Raw genomic sequence first — 24,227 nt, forward strand, 5'->3', positions numbered from 1 at the left:
GCAGCAGCAGGGGGCGGGGGACATTCGGCCTGGGATAACAGCGGCAGGGGGCGGGGGCCATTCGGCCTGGGATAACAGCGGCAGGGGGCGGGGGCCACTCGGCCTGGGATAGCAGCAGCAGGGGGCGGGGGGCCACTTGGCCTGGGATAGCAGCAGCAGGGGGATGGGGCCACTCGGCCTGGGATAACAGCAGCAGGGGGCGGGGGGCCACTCGGCCTGGGATAGCAGCAGCAGGGGACGGAGGACATTCGGCCTGGGATAACAGCGGCAGGGGGCGGGGGCCACTCGGCCTGGGATAGCAGCAGCAGGGGGCGGGGGGCCACTCGGCCTGGGTTAACAGCATCAGGGGGCGGGGGACATTCGGCCTGGGATAGCAGCGGCAGGGGGCGGGGGACGTTCGGCCTGCGATAACAGCGGCAGGGGGCGGGGAACATTCGACCTGGGATAACAGCGGCAGGGGGCGGGGGCCACTCGGCCTGGGATAGCAGCAGCAGGGGGCAGGGGACCATTCGATCTGGGATAGCAGCGGCACCGGGCTCTACAAAAAAGCAGTAACAGTAATGTACGATTGTGTGTGTAATTACGTTCATTTTATTAGAACGTTTTCAATTTAAGATTTTTTCATCTTAAATTAAAGAAATAAATATTGCAGAATATGAAAGTTTGTCACTACAATCTTCCAATAAACAGAAGTGAAGAGAGCTTGACAATGGTAATATGTACCTGCATCTTTCTTGCTGTATCTATGTTTCACGTTGCAGCCTCAGCCCTTCAGTGTGTCCCTCGTTACTCTGGCAATCTGTTTTTGGCACAGACCTTAAGCTTAAGGACAATTTGCATCACTCCAAAATGAAAGGTTATGGCGGCGAAACTTGGAACTTTTTTTTGGCAGTCGGTCACTAAAAAAACGGACGTTCAGAAACAACAGATTTGGCAAAAAATGAGGTTGTGTAACCCTATATGTTGCAACAGCTGTAAGGTGAAAGAAATTAACACCAATTTTAACTCTCACACAAATTAGGTGGAAGGGGCAGAGTGGGCAGCAATCTCCTGTGATGTGGCAAGCATGAGGCCTGGTGATTTAACTTCTTGGCCTAATTTCAATATTTCAATGTGATTGACGTGCTGGCCATCCAATTCCATTAGGAATTAGCCAGCCCACCCACATAATGTGTGCAATTTTCGCCAGGCCTCCTGAACCTTATTTAAAGTATGCGCTTCTCAAAGCAAAGTTGCCTTCCCTGCTTTCATTTTGGGCTGGAAACTATTGTGGCAGGACAGATGAGTCAGAGGGATAATCCCTGGTTTTCGGGTGCCTGCCCAGAGGTCCTTGTGGGGGAGATTAGAGCAAAGAGGGAGGTAATGTTCCCAACATTCCCAACAAGAGGGAGGTAATCTTGCCTCCGCAAGGTCCTGCAAATCCACTGGGAGGATAGACGCACCAACGTCAGTGTTCTCGACCAGGCCAACATCCCCAGCATCGAAGCACTGAGCACACTCGACCAGCTCCGTTGGGTGGGCCACATCATCCACATGCCCGACATGAGACTCCCAAAGCTGAACTCCTACATGGCAAATGAGCCCCAGGTGGACAGAGGAAATGTTTCAAGGACACCCTCAAAGCCTCCTTGATAAAGTGCAACATCCCCACCTTCACCTGGGAATCCCTGGCCCAGGACTGCCCTAAGTGGAGGAAGAGCATCCGGGAGCATGCTGAGCACCTCGAGTCTAGTCGCCGAGAGCATGCAGAAACCAAACGTAGACAGCAGAAGGAGCGTGCGGAAAATCAGGCTCCCCACCCACCCTTTCCTACAACGACTGTCTGTCCCACCTGCGACAGAGACTATAATTCCCTTATTGGACTATTCAGTTAGCTGAGAACTCACTTTTAGAGTGGAAGCAAGTCTTCCTCTATTTTGAGGGACTGCCTATAATGATGATGAATGTTGCCAAGCAGTCAAAGGAACATCTCCAAAGGCCACTATGAAGCAGGCTTGGACAGAGGTGGCTGATGAGATCAGTACCACCGGTATCATCCGCAGAATCTGGGTTCAATGTAGAAAGGAGGTTCAAGAGCAGCAAGGGTGAGTAAAAATCCTAATCTCTCCACCTCTCTCACTAGCACCCGATAACAATCCTGTCAATGCCTCTCAATAATTTAATTCCTTCCATCTCCTGGGCCACAATCACATCGCTCTGCAATCTCTCGCTGCTCCTTCGCCCTGACCTCACTGCTCCTGCTGTACCTGCACACGCTCCAATCAGCGACTTGGATTATGGTGACGTCCAATCCAGTCATCTTCTTCATAGCCGTCGACCTCCCGGACCAGCTCACGCTCTTCCTCCTTTTAAGGCCCCGACCTGCTGCTGATGGTCTCTGGAAGGTGATGTTCTGGTGCTCTCATGGTAACACGTGTGCAGGCAATGACGTCCTAGACACGAGGAAAGCCAACAATGCTGCATATCCAGAGCTCTTTCATGTTGATTGTGACGTCAATGGAGAAGGTGATGTACTGCTCAGCCCTGACAAACAGAACGCGGTTGACCAGCTTAACAGAGCTGTAGACTGCAGACTGGGAGATGAGACCAACATCCTTTGTAGCAGACTTATAGGAGACAGTGGCAATAAGTTAAGGGCTCACAGCCATTGGCAAAGCATGACACCCTGGATCAAAAGTCTTGTTGAAGGAAGGGGAGAAGGGGTGAGGGCAAAAGCATGGATTAGACTCAGTCAAGGGTCCTATGAACCATGGTGGAGGGAAATCCCCACTGAGGAAAAAAAGAGGACATTTCAGAAGCTCTGGTGTGGAAGATGGCATCATCAGAGCAGATGCGACATAGACAGAGAAAGCCGAATATATACAAATTACACCAAGGTTGGAAGTTCAGTTGGGGGCAGTAGAGCATTTCTGTGACAGGTGGAAGTCCTGACCCGACTGAGATACCATCAGTGGGTAAATCTAGGCTTAGGTATTAAAAGTTAAAGTATTTTACCTGATCTCCCCACTCATTGATAACTGGCATGTTGATATCATCAACGAATATCGTCATTTTCCGTCCACTTGGTGGTCCATATGTACTTCCTACACGCTTTTCCACGTAACTTTCAACAGTTCTCTGCAAAGATATGTACTTACTGTTATACTTGTAGCACCTATGCATAGAGTACTTTTAAACATCCGCACATAATTACGCAATAGTAGTTTCAATGTTAAAAAAAGACATATCTGCATAACTTCACATGAAATGTAGGGGTTGAATAACGTTGAGGTTCTCCTGATCATCCGCTGTAACTTCAGCAGAAGATCCATAGAATCCTGTGTCCATTTGCATGCAAAATTGCTGTCACTTTGGAACCGAGCCCATTACCTCTCCCTTTTCTTCTCTTTTGTCCTCAATTGGACCATTCTCTCCTGTTTCTTCCCCTTACTGTTAAACCAGTCATGGCACCTTTAATTTCTCCCCTCTTAAGTATTTTGCCCGATCGCAGACCACTTCCTTGTTACCCATCAATAATCACATCCCTTACCCCCATCCTTTCCAGAGCCGGAATAAGAACTCTTGAAGCCCTAAGCACCAGGAAGAATATGGGCCTCTCCTCACCCCACCATATATTAAAATACAAATGTTTAGCAAAATGCATGAAGAACTAGACCCATAGAATGGTTCCACACTGTATTAATAATCAAGCATATCATATCACAATATTCTGTGTTTAAATGAAACTGCTCAATTTTGTATTTAGCTTTTTACAAATTTACTGCCTCTATCTCGTCTCCTTCTGACAGTATTTTTAAACGGTAGAATATTTTGATCCAGCAGTTGATAATCTTATGCTTTACTGGGGGCCCCATATTTGCATGAATTCACCCATGTTCCTACTGCAATTCCTTTTGTGTCTGCCCCTGGAAAAATATCATCTCCAAATCATTTACAACTGACTCAAACTCACAACTGCCTAACCTTTGGCTCTCCAGTTGTTATGATACTTCTGCATCTGTCAATCTGCTCAATTACTCCCGTATTTCCATCTTTGATACTCTTGTTCCCAGTAAAACTCTTACTTGCTCCCATTCTGGTTGTTCTTCGGGGTATATCTTTGCTCCCTCAAGTCCAAGGGGAGAATTAAGAATATCTGGAACACAACTGATTTAGCCACCCATCACCAGATCTGCCTGGAGCACATAAAGTGCTAGTTGGCCTCACTCTCCTCTGTCAAAACTGCCCACTACTCCAGGATCATTCTGGATAGCTTCTTTTTTCCACCACCACGCATCTCCTTAAACCCTCCACCCATACCTCCATCAACAAATGTGAGAAACCTGTGGACTTCTTTATCCCTGAGACCATCAATTCAGCTGCCTCTGCTCTTCCCCCTTCTCTTTTCACAACAATCCAAATCTCCTTGACCGACCTTTTGCAGCCTTTAATTCAATTGCCCATAACATCCTCCTTCAACACCTCTTCTCTGATGTTCTGCTCAGTGGGATTGCCCTTCTTTGCATCTACTCTTATCTATCCAATCATAGGCAATGTATCTAAGGCAATAGCTTTTCTTCCCGCCCCCACACCTTAACCGCTCAAGTCACCCAAGGATCTATCCACGGCCCCCTTCTCTTCCTGAACTACGTACTGCTCCTCGATAACATCATTCAAAGAAATTGACTGAGAAATTCCTGAGATGCTTCTGCTCTGCCACCATAACTTCCCTGGTTGTGTGGTGGAAACTCCGTTAATGAGTATAAACAGAGTTTCCACTGCACTTCCAGCACAGTTACAATGGTGGAGAGGGAGCAGTTCTGAGGATTTTTTTGGCCTTAGCTTCCAATCATACACTACACATCCAGCTCTACCTCTCCACCACCTGTCTCGACCCCTCCACTGGCTCTCAGATTGCTTGTCCAACATCAAGTCTTGGAGGAGCTATAATTTACTCCAGTTAAACACTGGGAAGACTGAAAACATCACCTCCACTGCCTGACCACTGTCTCAGGTTGAACCAAACTGTTCACAACCTTGGTGCCTTATTGGCCCTAAGCTGAGCTATCGACCCCATATTCTCTCCATTACAAAACCCGCATATGTCCACTTCCATAATATCCCCACCTCCACCCTGCTTCAGCCCATCTGCTGCTGAAACCCTTATCCATGTCATTGTCACCTCAAGACTTTACTGTTCCAATGCTTTCATAGCTTGTCCCCCATCCTTTACCCTTTGTAAACTACAGTTAAACCAATTTAGTACCAAGTCCCACTCACCCATCATTCCTGTCCTTGTTGACATACATAACCTCCTGGTCCTCCAATGCCCCAAATTTAAAATGATCATCCTCATGTTTAAATACCTACTTGGCCTTGCCTCTTCATGTATAGTGATGGAAGGTGTCGTAAACAGTGTTATCAAACTGCACTTACTCACCAATGCCCAATGTGGGTTCCACCCTGGACTATTTGGCTCTAGACCTCATTCCATCCTTGGCACAAACATGGAAAAAAGAACTGAACTCCAGAGTTGAGGTGAGAGTGACTGCCCTTGACATCAAGATAGCATTTGAATGGGAATCAGGGGGAAAACTACCTACTGTGGAATCATACCTAGCCCCAGGACGTTGCTGCAGGAGTTCCTCAGGGCAGTGTCCGAGTGTAGGATTGTAAAATTTGTGGGAAACCCCACCCCCAGTGTTTGGACTCATTGGAAAGGGAATTTAATTTGGAACTGTCAACCAGAAAGTTTGGGATCCTAAAGTGCTCATGGAAGAAACTACGAGCTTCTATCAAATTTGGGATTTTTACAAGGCAGATTGGGTCCGTGTGGGAAGGGCTAAAAACTAAAGGATAACTATCCTTCAAAAGAAACCAGTTTGGGTATTGAAGTTGTCTGGGTATTGAAGCTAAACAAATTGTCTGGGGAATTGTGTAACCTCGAAAACACTTCTCCCTGGGAGACAGTAGCATAGCAACAATCAACCCAGAAATAGCCAGCCATTAATCTCAGCAGGAAACCCATCCAGCACATGTATAATGTTAATGGCCCATCCAGCCCGCATGGAAAGCTAGGCCTGGGCAGACATTGCAAATACCAAAGCTAATTTTTTCCGATCGAGAAACAAATTCAAAAGATCAACACATGGTTACCATTAATAGGCCCGCCAAAATATGCCAGAGATATCGAGCCTGCCAAAATTAAAACAAAGAATCGGAGCTCATTTGGCGCCTAGGTCAGAACAGCTCCAAAAGTATAACTGGGGCCTGGTTTTAAACGAAAGGGAGCGAGAAGGCATTCATCTATTCGAAAAGAGGAAGGACGGAGAAAGACCACCGCAACAGTTTATGCAGCTCTTCTGAGCACCAACATCTCCAACCTCGGCGACACTCCTGGGCCACACTGTCCTGCTACCGAAAGAAGGAAGAAGATCATCACGGCAGAAAGCAGCTCCCAGTAACTTCGGACATCGCCAGCGTGGCAACAACTGACCACAGACAATGTGGTAACATCAAAAGCACCACAATCGACCAATTCCAAAACCAAGTCTCCTCAAGAAGAAACCAAAGATTTGAAAGTTTCCACTCTACGATCTAGTCCTAGCTACCAACAGGTGAAACATTACCTAAAGAGACTTTAAAACCTATTGCTGACGGAAGAAAGTGGGTACTCACCCCATAAGTCCAATACTTTCCCTACTGCATCAGCGGACACCACCCAACTAAAGACTACGCAGTCAGAAGTCCTCTACGACGTTCGGGGTACGGTAAGCAGAACCTACAGAGTCCAGCGAACCCCAAAATTGCGAACCACCGCCAACGGATAATAAAGGATTGATGAGCATGATCCCTGTTTGCCCTGGAGTTTAACCTAGTCAGAGTTAGGCATTGGGAGGTGGGAGGTGTATTATTTTCTGTAACCCCTTTTGAATGTGTGATGAAGTGTTCTTTATTCTAGTCATTTCAAGCTTGACATTGTACTTTTCTTGTCTGCAATAAAATCGAAGTTCTTTGCACCAAAACCAGTTGCCTCTTGCACTTTGTCACATCCCCAAATAAATCCAAAGTCTAGAACCCAGGTAGTGGGAGCGATTCGAACTGCTCAGAAGGTCAGAGGTGAACCTGACCCCACAGACCACCCCCTACACTAGGTCCAACCATCTTCAGCTGCTTCATCAATCGCCATTCCTCAATCATAAGGTCAGAAGTGGGGATATTCGCTGACGATTGCAGTGTTCAGTCCCATTCGCAACTCCTCAGATAATGAAGCAGTCCGTGCCCAATGCTGCAAGACCTGGATGACATTCAGACTTGGGTTGATAAATGGCAAGTAACTTTCGTGCCACATAGGTGCCAGGCAATGACTATCTCCAACAAGAGAGAGTCTAACCACCTCCCATGACATTTAATGGCATTACCATCGCCGAATCCCCCACCATCAACATCCTGGGGGTCACCATTGGTCAGAAACTTAACTGGACCAGCCACATAAATACTGTGACTACAAGAGCAGGTCAGAGGCTGGGTATTCTGCGGCTAGTGTCTCACCTCCTGACTCCCCAAAGCCTTTCAACCATCTACAAGGCACAAGTAAGGATGAGTGCAGCTCCAACAATGCTCGAGAAGCTCGACACCATCCAGGACAAAGCAGCCTGCTTGATTGTCACCCCATCCACCACCTTAAAAATTCACTCCCTCCACCACCAGCGCACCACCTACAGGATGCACTGTAGAAACTCGCCAAGGCTTCTTCAACAGCACCTCCCAAACCCCACGATCTCTACCACCTAGAAAGACAAGGGCAGCAGGTGCATGGGAACACTATCGACTCCAAGTTCCCCCCCCAAGTCACACAGCATCCTGACTGGAAATATATCGCCAGTCCTTCATTGTTACTGGTCAAAATTCTGGAACTCCCTCCCTAACAGCACTGTGGAAATACCTTCACCACACGGACTGCGCGATTCAAGAAGGCGGCTCACCTTCTCAAGGACAATTAGAGATGGGTTATAAATGCTGGCCTTGCCAGTGACACCTACATTCCATGCAACATTCCCTATAAGGTATGTGGCCGTGCACCTGTCTGCGGGTGTTGTGCAGTCTGGGAATGGCTTTTTCAATGTAAAGTTTTGTGCGTAAAATTTTGAATGGGCCACGCGTCAAAAAAAAGTAAAACCGACCATTGATCCCATGAATAAAAAAAAATCTCTGCACTTTCTCCAGCCACCAATCCCCCAGAATTCTCTGTCCTTCCAACTCTAACCTTATGCATTGCCACTCTCTTTATCCCAGTATTGGCAGCCGTGTCTTTAGGCTTGACACCCTTGAATTCCCTCCTCTACCTCTCTGCCTCTCCACCTCCCTCCCATCCTTTAAGACCCCCCTTAAAACCACTGCTTTTACCCTCCTAATATCTCTTTCTTTGATTGGAAAAGATTTATGTCCCTATGAACGACCTTGGCACATTTTCCTACGTTAAAGTTGCTATTTCACTGCAAATTGTTGTTGTTGCTGTGGCTACAGCGCACGATCGGGAGAAACCCCAAATAAATTCAATCTCTAGCCTGTGAAAAGTGTGTGATGTGTTTAAATTATCTGAATGTGGTAAAAACTCCACTTGATACACATCATAATCATACATTGGGAATTTTTTGAGAATGTAACTAATAGAGTGGACAAGGGAGAACCAGTGGATGTGGTGTATTTGAACTTTCAAAAGGCTTTTGACAAGGTCTCACACAAGAGATTGGTGTGCAAAATCAAAGCACATGGTATTGGGGGTAATATACTGATGTGGATAGAGAACTGGTTGGCAGATAGGAAGCGGGATAAACGGGTCCTTTTCAGAATGGCAGTCAGTGACTAGTGGAGCGCCACAGGGCTCAGTGCTGGAACCCCAGCTCTTTACAATATGATTTGGATGAAGGAATTGAGTGTAATATCTCCAAGTTTGCAGACGACACTAAGCTGGGTGGCGGTGTGAGCTGTGAGGGGGACGCTAAGAGGCTGCAGGGTGACTTGGACAGGTTGAGTGAGTGGGCAAATGCATGGCAGATGCAGTATAATGTGGATAAATGTGAGGTTATCCACTTTGGTGGCAAAAACAGGAAGGCAGAATATTATCTCAATGGCGACAGATTAGGAAAAGGGGAGGTGCAACGAAACCTGGGTGTCATGGTACATCAGTCATTGAAAGTTGGCATGCAGGTACAGCAGGTGATGAAGGCGGCAAATGGCATATTGGCCTTCATAGCTAGGGGAGTTGAGTATAGGAGCAGGGAGGTCTTACTGCAGTTGTACAGGGCCTTGGTGAGGCCTCACCTGGAGTTGTGTTCAGTTTTGGTCTCCTAATCTGAGGAAGGACGTTCTTGAGGGAGTGCAGTGAAGGTTCACCAGACTGATTCTTGGGATGGCAGGATTGACATATGAGGAGAGACTGGATCGACTGGGCCTGTATTCAATGGAGTTTAGAAGAATGAGAGGGGATCTCATAAAATTCTGACAGGACTGGACAGGCTAGATGCGGGAAGAATGTTCCCGATGTTGGGGAAGTCCAGAATCAGGGGTCATAGCCAAAGGATAAGGGGTAAGCCATTTAGGACCGAGATGAGGAAAACTTCTTCACTCAGAGAATTGTGAACCTGTGGAATTCTCTATCACAGAGAGTTGTTGATGCCAGTTCATTGGATATGTTCAAGCGAGAGTTAGATATGGCCTTTACGGCTAAAGGGATCAAGGGGTATGGAGAGAAAACAGGAAAGGGGTACTGAGGTGAATGATCAGCCATAATCTTATTGAATGGTGATGCAGGCTCGAAGGGCCAAATGGCCTACTCCTGCACCTTATTTTCTATGTTTCTATGTCTATGTTTCTATGTAATTGTGCACTTGTGCCCTCTGATTTTCTGATTATTTAGTTGACAGAAAATCATTGGTCGAGAGGGTGTAATTTACCAACATTCACTCCTGCACAACAAATTTTTTTCCCTTTGTTTCAGTAAGTAAATGTATGCCTGGAGAATGTGACTGTTCTTCGATGTAAATTGAATTTTAAAACTATAAAAGAAAGACTTGCATTTATATAGAGCCTTTAATGACCATCGGATGTCTCTAAACACCTTACAGCACCCTAGATGTCAAGAAATATATAGCGTAGGATAAAGGAAAAAAGGGAGGCTTATGACAGATAACGAAGGCTAAATACTGAAGAAACCCTTGAGGAGTATAGAAAGTGGAGGGGTGAAACTAAAAAGGAAATTAGGAAAGCAAACAGAGAACATGAAAACAATTGGCAAGTAAAATCAATGAAAATCCAGAGATATTTTGTAAATACATTCAGAGCAAGAGGATAAATAAAGAAAGAATAGGGCCTATTAGAGACCTTAAAGGTAATCTGTGTGTGGAGGCGGAAGAAGTGGGTATGGTTCTTAATGAATACTTTGCATCTGTTTTCACAAAAGAGATGGTTGATGCAGACATTGAAATCAGGGAGGAGGAGTGTGAAATATTAGATGAAATAAACATATTGCGAGAGGAAATATTAAGGGATTTAGCAGTTTTGAAAGTGGATAACTCTCCAAACCTGGATGAAATGTATCCCAGACTTTTAAGAGAAGCAAAAGAGGAAATAGCAGAGGCTCTGACCATCATTTTCCAATCCTCTCTTGTTACACATGTGGTGCTGGAGGACTGCTAATGTTGTACCTTTGTTTAAAAAGGGAGAAAGGGATAGACCGAGTAATTACAGGCCAGTCAGCCTCACCTCGGTAGTGGGAAAGTTATTGCAGAAAATCCTGAGGAACAGGATAAATCTTCATGTTGGGATCAATTATTAAAGATGAAATAGCAGCGCATTTGGAAAGCAGTGACAGGATCGGTCCAAGTCAGCATGGATTTATGAAGGGGAAATCATGCTTGACAAATCTTCTGGAATTTTTTGAGGATGTAACTAGTGGAGTGGACAAGGAAGAACCAGTGGATGTGGTATATTTGGACTTTCAAAAGGCTTTTGACAAGGTCCCACAGAAGAGATTGGTGTGCAAAATCAAAGCACATGTTATTGGGGGTAATATACTGACGTGGATAGAGAACTAGTTGGCAGACAGGAAGCAGAGAGTCGGGATAAATGGGTCCTTTTCAGAATGGTAATCAGTGACTAGTGGAGTGCCGCAGGGCTCAGTGCTGGAACCCCAGCTCTTTATAAGATACATCAATGATTTCAATGAAGGAATTGCGTGTAATATCTCCAAGTTTGCGGATGACACTAAATTGGGTGGCGGTGTGAGCTGTGAGGGGGATGCTAAAAGGCTGCAGGGTGACTTGGACAGGTTAGGTGAGTGGGCAAATGCATGGCAGATGCAGTATAATGTGGATAAATGTGAGGTTATCCACTTTGGGGGCAAAAATGCGAAGACAGAATATTGTCTGAACGGCGGCAGATTAGGAAAAGGGGAGGTGCAATGAGACCTGGGTGTCATGGTTCATCAGTCATTGAAAGATGGCATGCAGATAGAGCAGGCGGTGAAGAAGGCAAATGGTATGTTGGCCTTCATAGCTGGGGGATTTGAGTATAGGAGCAGGGAGGTCTTACTGCAGTTGTACAGGGCCTTGGTGAGGCCTCACCTGGAATATTGTGTTCAGTGTTGGTCTCTTAATCTGAGGAAGGACGTTCTTGCTATTGAGGGAATGCAGCGAAGGTTCACCAGACTGATTCCTGGGATGGCAGGACTGACATATGAGGAGAGATTGGATCAACTGGGCCTTTATACATTGGAGTTTAGAAGGATGAGAGGGGATCTCATAGAAACGTATAAGGTTCTGACGGGACGGGACTGATTAGATGCGGGTAGAATGTTTCCGATGTTGGGGAAGTCCAGAACCAGGGGACACAGTCTTAGGATAAGGGGTAGGCCATTTAGGACTGAGATGAGGAGAAACTTCTTCACTCAGAGAGTTTTAACCTGTGGAATTCCCTGCCGCAGAGAGTTGTTGATGCCAGTTCATTGGGTAGATTCAAGAGGGAGTTAGATATAGCCCTTACGGCTAAAGAGATCAAGGGCATAGAGTGAAAGCAGGAAAGGGATACTGAGGGAATGATCAGCCGTGATCTTATTGAATGATGGTGCAGGCTCGAAGGGCCGAATGGCCTACTCCTGCACCTATTTTCTATGTTTCTATGTTTCAATTTGGAAAGACACGGATTAATCAAGGACTGTCAGCATGGATTTGTTAAGGGTAGGTCATGCCTGACCAACTTGATTGAATTTTTTGAGGAGGCAACATGGAGGGTCGATGAGGGTAGTGCATTTAATGTAGTGTATATGGATTTTAGCAAGGCTTTCGATAAGGTCCCACATGGCAGACTGGTCACGAAAGTAAAAACCTATAGGATCCAAGGCAAAGTCGCAAGTTGGATTCAAATTGGGTTCTGCAGGGCTTAGTACTAGGGGTTCAATTTTACCCAAGCAAAACCTGTCAAAGGCTCCTGTACTTCTTGAATATGGGTAGAGACTGATATAAGGAAATGGTCGGAGATTGACTTAACTTTTTTTTAAATTCTGTCTGCTGGGTGGGGCATATGCAGCTGGTCACATTTACAATTGCAATTCCATTGAATATGGTGTATTGCCAGAGTTACGCCCGTATTTCTAGGGCAGAAATACACCAGAAAAATTTTGCCAACGTTTCCCTAATGTATAAGTTAAATTTGGCGTCGCGCAGCATGTCCAGTTGTCTCAGGGGGGTGGAGCCTGCTGTTTGCACGAAAAAACAATGCCGCATCTTCTGCGCATACGCGACAAAAAACTGAAGTTTTTGACGTTATTTCAATGTCGCGCATGCGCAGTACAGCTCCGCGTTGGCAATTGGCTATTTATAAAGAGCCAGTTGTGTGTGTGAGAAGGAGTGTTGTGTGAGAGCATTGGAAAAATCAGATCTGCAGCAATACAAGATGCAACGCGGTGCAAGGACCAAGAATATCTTACAGGATGAAGTGGAGGCACTAGTTACTGTGATTGAGGCCAGATGGCAGGAACTGGACACCAGCAAAGGTCACATAAAAGTTCCACCCAAAGAAATGAAGAAACGCTGGAACCAAGTTGCAGAAGATTACTGTGCAATGGTGACCATCACGAGATCTGGAGGCCAGTGTAAAAAGAAGTGGCAGGACCTTGGTCAAGTAGTTAGTGTCAGTAATATTTTCATTTATTCAATGGAATTGCAATTGTAAATGTGACCAACTGCATATGCCCCACCCAGCAGACAGAATTAAAAAAAAGATAAGTCAATCTCCGACCATTTCCTTATATCAGTCTCTACCCATATTCAAGAAGTGCAGGAGCCTTTGACAGGTTTTGTGACCGTGATGTCTACAAATGTCCAGGGAATGGAGGAGTCCACCTCCAACTTGAGCACCACCATGTCGCAGGCGATGGTGACTGTAGGCTCTTCCATGGATAGGATGGCCACCCGCATGGAGCAGCTAAAGAGCCACTCAAAGGAGCACATGGTATCTATGGCTATCTATAGAGAATAGATGGCAGATGCTCATAGCCACCTCTCCATGAGGACCCAAGTCAATGTAGACTTGGGTCCTCATGGTCCCACTGCTGTGCAGCAAGGTGCTCTCCATCTCCTTGCTAGCAGGGAAGTGTGGGTGGCCCAAGAGAGCGATGACGGTGAGAGGGGACATGGAAGTGGGGGCTCCTCTCAAAGTGCTCACCTTCTCCCCCATCACCTAACCTCAGTCAGAGCCCCAGATGCCTCCTAGAATCACGATGACCGAGTCTGCCACTGCAGAGTCGCAGGAGGAGCAGACTTTGGCGGGGCCATCACAGGCTCCAAGACCCAGAGAACGCCCACCAAATGTGTCTATGCAGTCACAGCAGGGAAGTAAATAGTCTGCCTCTACCTCTGCTTAACCCACAGGGGTTGCACCTCGTAGAAGCACGCGCAAGAAAAAGATGACACACAAGTAGATGCACAAGGGTAAGCACTTGGGTGTTTTAATAACTGTGTGAAGTTTCTGTTAATCTGATGTCACAGATAAAAATTATTATTTTCACCACTTTCCGAGCATGGCCAATTCTGTCTGCAACCTTGGAAAGTGGCTTAGTGAGTTGGAATGAACGGTGAGACATAGCATTACCTCCAGCAATGGTGGTCAGTATGAAATGAATGGCCTGGTCATTGTAGGGATATTTTATGGTGTTGCTGTGGGTGTTGGGAGCCTGGAGCAGCATATGGCAGCCATATGGGTGCATTAAATTAAGTAAATCTGGCCGTGATGAGCCCATCACTGGCCTCCTGCGCAACAATGTGCTTGTGTGCTGGTGCTATCTGGACCGCAAGTTCCTCCTGCTCCTCTTCGTCTTCCAGCTGCTACTCCTCCTGCTTCTCCTCCTTTGAAGAGCCTGTGCGCTCAGTGCCTCGCTCCTTATGCAGCACTAATCCTCACTGCTGCACTATGTTGTCCTGGTACAGCAGACCGCGACGATTCTGGAGACCCTGGCTGGTGCGAACTGAAGGGCTCCTCCAGAACTGTCAAGGCATCTGAAGCGCATTTTCAGCATGCCTATCGTCTACTCTAATGGTGGTAATGTGGCTTTCATTATATCTCTCCTGAACCTCAGTACATGAGGCCACCTTCAGTGGATAGACCTTATCTCCAAGCAGCCAGCTGGAAAGTTTGTTTGGAGATGCGAAGATCTGAGGGAGGGTGGACTGGCGCAGGATGAAGAGTCATGGTAACTGCCAGGGAATTTGGCACACCCATGCATGATGATCTTCCTATGGTTGCAGATGAGCTGCACATTGAGGGAGTGGAAGCCCTTGCGGTTGATGTTGGGGTACTCTGATGGCCACATGTAAGCAGTTGATGATGCCCTGTACCCGTGAGAAGCCAGCCAGAGTGGCAAAGCCGATGCCCGCTCAGTAACACTGGCTTCATCAGTGGCAAAGTTGATATAATTGGCTAACTTGTCAAACTGGACATCGGTGTGATGCATCTGTGGGTGGCAAATGTCTGCTGCAGATCCCTGGAAGGAGCCTGAGGTAAAGAAGTTGAGGCACTGGTAACTTTGACACTGGTAAGGCATGGCCACCCATTCCTCTGGACTGCAGATCTTGAGGCAGTAAGAGTGGTAGCATAGTGGTTATGTTACTGGACTAGTTATCCAGAGTCCTGGACTAATGATCTGGAGACATGAGTTCAAATCCCACCACAAATTTAAATTCAATTAAAAATAAATTTGGAATAAAAAGCTAACATCAGTAAAGTTGACTGTGAAACTACAGGATTGTCATAAAAACCCAACTAGTTCACTAATGTTCTCTTGGAAAGGAAATCTGCCATCCTTCCTTGGTCTGGCCTATCTGTGACTCCTGACCCACAGTAATGTGGTTAACTCTGAAATGGCCTTGTGTCAAGAAGGTGGCTCACCACCACCTTCTCGAGGGCAATTAGGGATAGGCAATAAATGTTGGCCTTGCTGGCAATGTCCACATCCCGTGAATGAATAATTTTAAAATGTCTGCGACGACCCGATGCGATATCATGAGCCTCCTTTGACACTGCTGCTCAGTCATGTTGAGGAAGCTGATCCTCTGCCTGTATACATTGTGTTGGAAGAATTTTGCCTCTGGCACAGTGCAGCTCTGCACTGATGCCCTCTGTCCTGTGCAGCATCAGGTGGTTGTGGAGATGGGAGGTTGTATTGTTGGTGCTGCTGGTCTGCGATTTTAAAATTCTCATCCTTGTTTTCAAATCCCTCCATGGCCTTGCCCTCCTTATCTCTGTAATCTCCTCCAGCTCTATAATCCCTCTGTGCTCCACCTATTCTGGCCTTTTAAATGCTCCACTATTGGCAGTCATGCCTTCAGCATGCCGAGGTCCTGTGCTCTGGAATTCTCTCCCTAAATTGCTCCGCCTCTCCACTTCTCTTTCCTTCTTTAAGATGCTCCTTAAAACCTACCTCTTCAACCAAGATTTTGGTCATCTGTCCTAACATCTCCTTATATGGCTTGCGGTCAAATATAGATTTTTTTTAAAAAAGCAAAATACTGCTAATGCTGGAATCTGGAATAAAAACAGAAAATGCTGGAAATCTCAGCAGGTCAGGCAGTATCTGTGGAGAGGAAGCTTCCCTCTCTACAGATGTTGCCTGACCTGCTGAGATTTCCAGCATTCTAGATTTTTTTTAAATATTATGTGAAATGCTTGGGATGGTTTATTACAAAAAGGCACTATAGAAATATAAGTTGTTGTTGGAGTGGTGAACATACAGATGTCGAAATTTAAAAATAGATAAAAGAGTTTCATGGAATCTTTACATTCCATCTTAACACTGACAGAAGTACATGTGGCCCAGAAGTAAAAAAATGAGAACTCCTATCTACTATATAATCGGTATCAGGTGTGAGATCCATCAAGCTCACTTTTCGTGCAGCATAAAACTGCATGTTACCTGGAACATGCAGGGTTCTGTGGCAGATGAAAAATTCAAACTCTTCGACAGATGTTCTTCAGGATCATATTTCTTCAAATATGCTTTAAGCATGACTGTTTTTGCTGTCCCCTGTTCTCCAGTCAGAAGTACTGCCTGTCACAATATCAAAAAATATATTCATTATAAATAAAAAGGGTTTGTAGCCATTAAACAATATAAACAACTTTGTTAAATCGATTTCATTATTTTTTTTACTATATTATAAAACTATTCCACGCTTATATAAATAAATTTGCCAAGAAGTTTCCCTAACCAGCCGAGCTGATAAAGATTCATATAACTGAGCAACTCTAGAATATCCTAGGTTTTATTCCCAGGGCTGATTTATTTTCAGTTGGTGGTTTAGTAGAGGGACAGGACTTCCACTTGTCTACGTGACTCTACCACTAACTTGACAGTTTTTCCTCCGGGGTCCTAATTATGTATGTACTCCTCATTGGTTTACAATCGATGGAAGGGATGGAAATAATGCTGGTGATTTTCGCCAAATAATTTAGGTGCCAAAGAGATAAAGAAGTGACCAAGGTCGGGTCTTAAGCTATTACACTGATTTAGCCTGCATGTAGCGCAAGATGCCATCTTGGTAAATGAGTTGAAGCCAGCACTTGGAACAGCCGCCCAGAGGCTTGTTAAACAGCTGATTGCCACTTAAAATGCTTGCTAGCGCTCATTAAAGAGGCTGTACAGCCTTTTGGTCGCTGGCGCTTCAATAAGAGCTAACAGAGCTCGATGTGATATCGTCCGTTTTGTGTCCCTGTCTAAGTCAAATTGTATCCTCCCAAGTGTCTGCTTAGGCAAGGTCAAATTAAGGTAATCAGCAATCAAAGAAACACTTCCATTTATATCATGCCTTTACGACCACTGAACATTTCAAAGCGTTTTACAGCCAATGAAGTGCATTGTGGATTGTAGTCACTGTTGTAATGTGGGAAACACATTATAACATGTGGGAACTAACATTGTGTGCTAAATCCAGACTTTCAAACAGGCCTGTCTTATTAGCACTGCACCCATTTAGCACCTGATCTCAGCATCTGACCAAAATAGTCCCCACAGTGCTGGTGCAGTGTTTAAAAATGCTCACATGTATCTTTTGACAGCAGGGGCCACAAGTGGCAGAATAGGTCTAAAAATGCAGCAGCCTCAGGAGGTTCAGCAGCAGTAAGGGCTCTCCAATTATCAAATACATCCGTAGATGTTTTACTGGCTGAAGTAAGGCTAGAAGGGAGTTACTGTTGGGACTGAGCACAGGCAACCCTATAAGGAATATGACACTGTGGAAGGAGGCTACTGAAGCTGTCAGTACAACCTCCATTACCCGAAGAACTGCTGCACAGTGCAGTGTGAACTCAATGAGCTTATAAGGGTGGCTTACTTCACCTTCTTATGCTCTTTCTGTGTCATCACCAGTGTCAGGGAGACTCAAAAATGCTACGAGGAACCTCTGGAAACAGCGTGGGGAATTTTAACCTGCAGGAGCACGTAGGTTTAGGAGCGGGTGAGGGTTTTTTCTTATTCATTCCTGGGATGTGGGCATCCCTGGCAAGGCCAGCATTTATTGACCATCCCTTGGAGGGGAACATAGAGTAGTGGTGTTCCTATGCGCCTGTTGCCCTCGTCCTTCTAGGTGGTAGAGGTTCAGGAGGGTTTGGGAGGTGTTTTAAAGAGTTGCTGCAGTGCATCTTGTTGATGGTACACACTGCAGCCACAGTGCACCTGTGGTAGAGCGAGTGAATGTTTAAGGTGCTGGATGGGTGGCAATTCAGCGGCGGCTTAGTCCTGGATGGTGTTGAGCTTCACTCAACCAGGCAAATGGAGACTATTCCTTCACACTCCTGACTTGTGCCTTGTAGATGGTGGAAAGGCTTTGGGGAATCGTGAGGTGGTACAGTTGTACAGGGCCTTGGTGAGGTCACACCCTGAATACTGTGTACAGTTTTGGTCTCCAAAATGAGGAAGGACATTCTTGCTATTGAGGGAGTGCAGCGAATGTTCACCAGACTGATTCCCGGGATGGCGGGACTGACATATCAAGAAAGACTGGATCAACTGGGCTTGTATTCACTGGAGTTCAGAAGAATGAGAGGGGATCTCATAGAAACGTTTAAAATTCTGAAGGGTTTCGACAGGTTAGATGCAGGAAGAATGTTCCCAATGTTGGGGAAGTCCAGAACCAGGGGTCACAGTCTAAGGATAAGGGGTAAGCCATTTAGGACCGAGATGAGGAGAAACTTCTTCACCCAGAGAGTGGTGAACCTGTGGAATGCTCTCCCACAGGAAGTTGTTGAGACCAATTCACTAAATATATTCAAAAAGGAGTTAGATGTAGTCCTTACTACTAGGGGGATCAAGGGGTATGGCGAGAAAGCAGGAATGGGGTACTGAAGTTGCATGTTCAACCATGAACTCATTGAATGGTGATGCAGGCTCGAAGGGCCGAATGGCCTACTCCTGCATCTATTTTCTACGTTTCTATGTTTCTATGGATCTGGAGCCGGGTGGTCCTGGCGGAACCCAAATTGAGCATCAATGAGCAGGTTATTGGTGAATAAATGTTGCTTGATAGTACTGTGAATGATACCGTCCATCACTATTCTGATGATTGAGAGTAGACTCATGGGCCGGTAATTAGCTTTTATGGAAAGGACATACCTGCCAATTTTCCACTTTGTCGGGTTGATGCCAGAGTTGTAACTGTACTGGAACAGCATAGCTAGAGGCACTCTTCATAATAGATATGAAAGTCCCCCACCCAGAGTACAATCTGTTCCCTTGCTACCCTCAGTGCTTCTTCCAAGTGGTATTCAATATGGAGGAGTACGGATTCATCAGCTGAGGGAGGGCTAAAACTGGTGAAATTGACAACGTGGCAGGAAGCCGGCTCCAAGCCACTGGTTTACACTTTTCGCTGCAGTGAGTTAGGCTACATGCGAGCTAGGCTACATGCGAGCATACACCTCGGGAGAAGTGGTTTCACAGAATTATAGAATCATAGAATGGTTACAGCACGGTAGAAGGCCATTCGGCCCATCAAGCCCGTGCTGACTCTCAGCTCGACCCACTCCCCTGCCCTTTCCCCGTAGTCCTGCAAAATGTTTTCCTTCATATACTTATCCAACTCCCTTTTGAAACATATGAGTGATTCCACTTAAGATATGCTAATTGCTCAATTAGACCGATATAAACAGGGTTTTTTTTTACTATGTTAGATCCACGAGTTCCAGGGGCTTCCTGGAACTCGCCACTGAAGGCAAGGCGAGAACACAGTAGCAATTGAAAGGGCTGAAACCATGTCAGGGAAATAATCATGTTTGACAAATTGAAATCACGTTTGACAAATTTGCTGGAGTTCTTCGAGGATGTAATGAGCAGGCTGGATAAAGGGGAACCAGTGGATGTGGTGTATTTGGATTTCCAGAAGGCACTCGATAAGGTGCCACATAAAAGGTTACTGCACAAAATAAAAGTTCACGGGGTTGGGGGTAATATATTAGCATGGATAGAGGATTGGCTAACTAACAGAAAACAGAGTCGGGATAAATGGATCATTTTCTGGTTGGCAAACAGTAAATAGTGGAGTGCCGCAGGGATCGGTGCCAGGTCCTCAATTATTTACAATCTATATTAATGACTTGGATGAAGGGTCCGAGTGTAACATAACCAAGTTTGTTGATGATACAAAGCTTGGTGGGAAAGCAAATTGTGTGGAGGACACAAAAAAATCTGCAAAGGGATATAGAGAGGCTAAGTGGGTGGGCAAAAATTTGGCAGATGGAGTATAATGTGGGAAAATGGGAGATTATCCACTTTGACATAAAAAAAATAGAAAAGCAGCTTATAATTTAATGGAGAAAAATTTCAAGGACCTGGGGGTCCTTGTGCATGAAATACAAAAGTTAGTTTGCAGGTACAGCAAGTAATCAGGAAGGCAAATGGAATGTTGGCCTTTATTGCAAGGGGGATCGAGTATAAGAACATAAGAACATAAGAATTAGGAACAGGAGTAGGCCATCTAGCCCCTCGAGCCTGCTCCGCCATTCAATAAGATCATGGCTGATCTGGTCGTGGACTCAGCTCCACTTACCCGCCCTCTCCCCGTAACCCTTAATTCCCTTATTGGTTAAAAATCTATCTATCTTTGACTTGAAAACATTCAATGAGCCAGCCTCAACTGCTTCCTTGGGCAGAGAATTCCACAGATTCACAACCCTCTGGGAGAAGAAATTCTTTCTCAACTCGGTTTTAAATTGGCTCCTCCGTATTTTGAGGCTGTGCCCCCTAGTTCTAATCTCCCCCACCAATGGAAACAACCTCTCTGCCTCTATCTTGTCTATCCCTTTCATGATTTTAAATGTTTCTAGAAGATCACCCCTCATCCTTCTGAACTCCAAGGAGTAAAGACCCAGTCTACTCAATCTATCATCATAAGGTAACCCCCCTCATTTCTCGAATCAGCCAAGTGAATCGTCTCTGTACCCCCTCCAAAGCTAGTATATCCTTCCTTAAGTAAGGTGACCAAAACTGCACGCAGTACTCCAGGTGCGGCCTTACCAATACCTTATACAGTTGCAGCAAAACCTCCCTGCTTTTGTACTCCATCCCTCTCGCAATGAAGGCCAACATTCCATTTGCCTTCCTGATTACCTGTTGCACCTGCAAACTAACCTTTTGGGATTCATGCACAAGGACCCCCAGGTCCCTCTGCACCGCAGCATGTTGTAATTTCTCCCCATTCAAATAATATTCCCTTTTACTGTTTTTTTTCCCAAGGTGGATGACCTCACACTTTCCGACATTGTATTCCATCTGCCAAACCTTAGCCCATTCGCTTAACCTATCCAAATCTCCTTGCAGCCTCTCTGAGTCCTCTACACAACCCGCTTTCCCACTAATCTTAGTGTCATCTGCAAATTTTGTTGCACTACACTCTGTCCCCTCCTCCAGGTCATCTATGTATATTGTAAACAGTTGTGGTCCCAGCACTGATCCCTGTGGCACACCACTAACCACTGATTTCCAACCGGAAAAGGACCCATTTATCCCGACTCTCTGCTTTCTGTTCGCCAGCCAATTCTCTATCCATGCTAATACATTTCCTCTGACTCCGCGTACCTTTATCTTCTGCAGTAACCTTTTGTGTGGCACCTTATCAAATGCCTTTTGGAAATCTAAATACACCACATCCATCGGTACACCTCTATCCACCATGCTCGTTATATCCTCAAAGAATTCCAGTAAGTTAGTTAAACATGATTTCCCCTTCATGAATCCATGCTGCGTCTGCTTGATTGCACTATTCCTATCCAGATGTCCCGCTATTTCTTCCTTAATGATAGTTTCAAGCATTTTCCCCACTACAGATGTTAAACTAACCGGCCTATAGTTACCTGCCTTTTGCCTGCCCCCTTTTTTAAACAGAGGCGTTACATTAGCTGCTCTCCAATCCGCTGGTACCTCCCCAGAGTCCAGAGAATTTTGGAGTATAAAAGCAGAGAAGTCCTGCTGCAACTGTACAATGTATTGGTGAGGTCACACCTGGAATACTGCGTACAGTTTTGGTCTCTGTATTTAAGAAAGGATATACTTGCATTGGAGCCTGTTCAGAGAAGGTTCACGAGGTTGATTCTGGAGATGAGGGGGTTGACTTATGTAGATAGGTTGAGTAGATTGGGTCTATACTCATTGGAGTTCAGAAGAATGAGAGGTGATCTTATCAATACATATAAAATGAGAGGGTTCAACAAGATGGATGCAGAGAGAATATTTACACTCATAGGAGAAACTAAAACTAGGGGGGAAAGTCTCAGAATAAGGTGTTGTCCATTTAAAACTGAGATAAGGAGGAATTTCTTCTCTCAGAGGTTGTAAATCTGTGGAATTCTCTACCCCAGAGATCTGTGGAGGCTGGGTCATTGAATATATTTAAGGCAGACATAGACAGACTTTTAAGCAATAAGGGAATAAAGGGTTAGGGGATTGGGCAGGGAAGTGGAACTGAGTCCATGATCAGATCAGCCATGATCTTTTTATGGGGTCAAATGGCCTACTCCTGCTTCTCTTTCTTGTGTTCTTGTGTTCTTGTGTATTCAGTACTCACAACTGCTTTCTTACCTGCTTGTGGGAAAGGGTTTGTTCACAGGAGTTGTACCGAGAGGTTACTCTACACACTTTGGTGGTGTCTTCAACACTTTGGAGGTTTGGAGGTCTGACCTAATAGATCAGCATGTGTGCTGCTTACGCTGCCGTCCATTGGATCTCAGATGAGGATGAAGATCACCAGCATCAGTACCAACAACAACAGCAGCAGAAGCACCACCAGCAGCACCAGTAGCAGCAAGACCAGCAGCAGGATCAGCAATAGGTTGCAGCTTGCAGAGATGTAGCTCCACAGGAGAGAGGTGCAGCTTGCAGGAGGGCACACAGGGTCTACAGGCAGAGGATAAGGTTCCTCGACATGTCTGGATTCTAGTGTGTCAGGAGGCTCAGGTTGTCATGTCAGATGGTGGCAGACATTTGCAGCCTACTGGAACAAGAGTTGGGGGAGAAATTCGGTATCGCCCCATTTGGGGCGTTAACTTTTGGAATTGTGATGTTGAAGAAATTCAACATGAGTACAGGCTTCAACCGGGCCCACATACCAGCATCTGAACCTCAGTCTGTGCACATTGGGCAAAGCACCACACCCCCATCACTCACACACCAAGTATCTGCACCTACTCAAACTCACATTCACATCTCATGCCTTGCCTACAATCATAGCTATTCAATGTCGGCAGAGGTAACAGGTCGTGGCCATAAAAGGAGTGGCGAGCGGCAGCCATGGGCAGCGTGGAGGCCCCGACCTGCGAGGAAACATCAGTGGCAAATCGGGGCCATAAAAGGAGCGGCGAGCAGCGGCCATGGGTAGCGTGGAGGCATGCCACTACAAGGTACAGCACGAACAGGAGAGCGACGGCTGTGAAGAGTGACGTCATCAAGATCCAGGTCGATGATTGGAGCGTGGGCAGATACAGCAGGAGCAGCGAGGTCGGGGCGAAGGAGCAGCGAGAGACTGTGGAGGGACGTGATCAGGGCCTAGGAGAGGCGCGAGGAGAGGGCCAGGGGTCTAGGGGCAGCACGGACCAGCCCGCACTGTGATACGTGTGCACACTAGGTCCGTGCAGCAGAGGTTGTCTCCAGTTGTCTTGGGTAATCCTTGCCACTGGACGAAGACCTAGCTCTGTCAAGCTGGTATGCAACGGCCAGCCCATGTTAAAAAAAATCACGTACAGGCATCTTCCACCCTTCAGGATGTAGTTCGGGTCCTTCATTGAAACACCCGTGAACTCGTCCTTTTTTTGGCGTGGAAGCAAGTCATCCTCATTTCGAGGGACCGCCTATGATGATATCTCCCGAATACATAGCTGGACTCTGACTCACACACATTCATTTCTTTTGCAGGCCAAGATGGCCCACATTAAGAGGGTATAGCAGAGAACGGCGGCGGGGTGATGCGCATCTCCAGCAGCTCTCAGACCTGGAGGAGTGAGTGCTGTGACGCATTAGGTAGCAGGTGGTGGGCGCGCTGGCTGTCGGTGACGTGGACCCCATTGGGAACAACAATATCTTCATCCCCTCACCTCTTCTCATCCCACTTCCCCCTCACACCACAACCCTTTATCACTTTCTAGCTCCAGATACTGTCTGCATTCCTTGCTCCATTCCTGCCCCCAGCTTATCACGAGTCTTGTGCCATTATGCT

The 24,227-nt window shown here is 46.1% G+C and overlaps 1 protein-coding gene across 1 annotated transcript in view; it reads right to left on the minus strand.

Moving 5' to 3' along the window:
• LOC139266712 (dynein axonemal heavy chain 8-like) overlaps nucleotides 1–24,227 on the minus strand; it is a 2,132,242-nt gene that overhangs the window by 449,791 nt on the left and 1,658,224 nt on the right. The window contains exons 61-62 of the mRNA XM_070884298.1: nucleotides 16,445–16,579; nucleotides 2,995–3,117 (exon numbers count right to left, since the gene is read on the minus strand). Coding sequence (XP_070740399.1) covers nucleotides 2,995–3,117; nucleotides 16,445–16,579 — 258 coding nt within the window. The remainder of the gene's footprint in view (nucleotides 1–2,994; nucleotides 3,118–16,444; nucleotides 16,580–24,227) is intronic.

The sequence above is a fragment of the Pristiophorus japonicus genome, chromosome 7 (genome assembly GCF_044704955.1).
Source record: "Pristiophorus japonicus isolate sPriJap1 chromosome 7, sPriJap1.hap1, whole genome shotgun sequence".
NCBI lineage: Eukaryota > Metazoa > Chordata > Chondrichthyes > Pristiophoridae > Pristiophorus > Pristiophorus japonicus.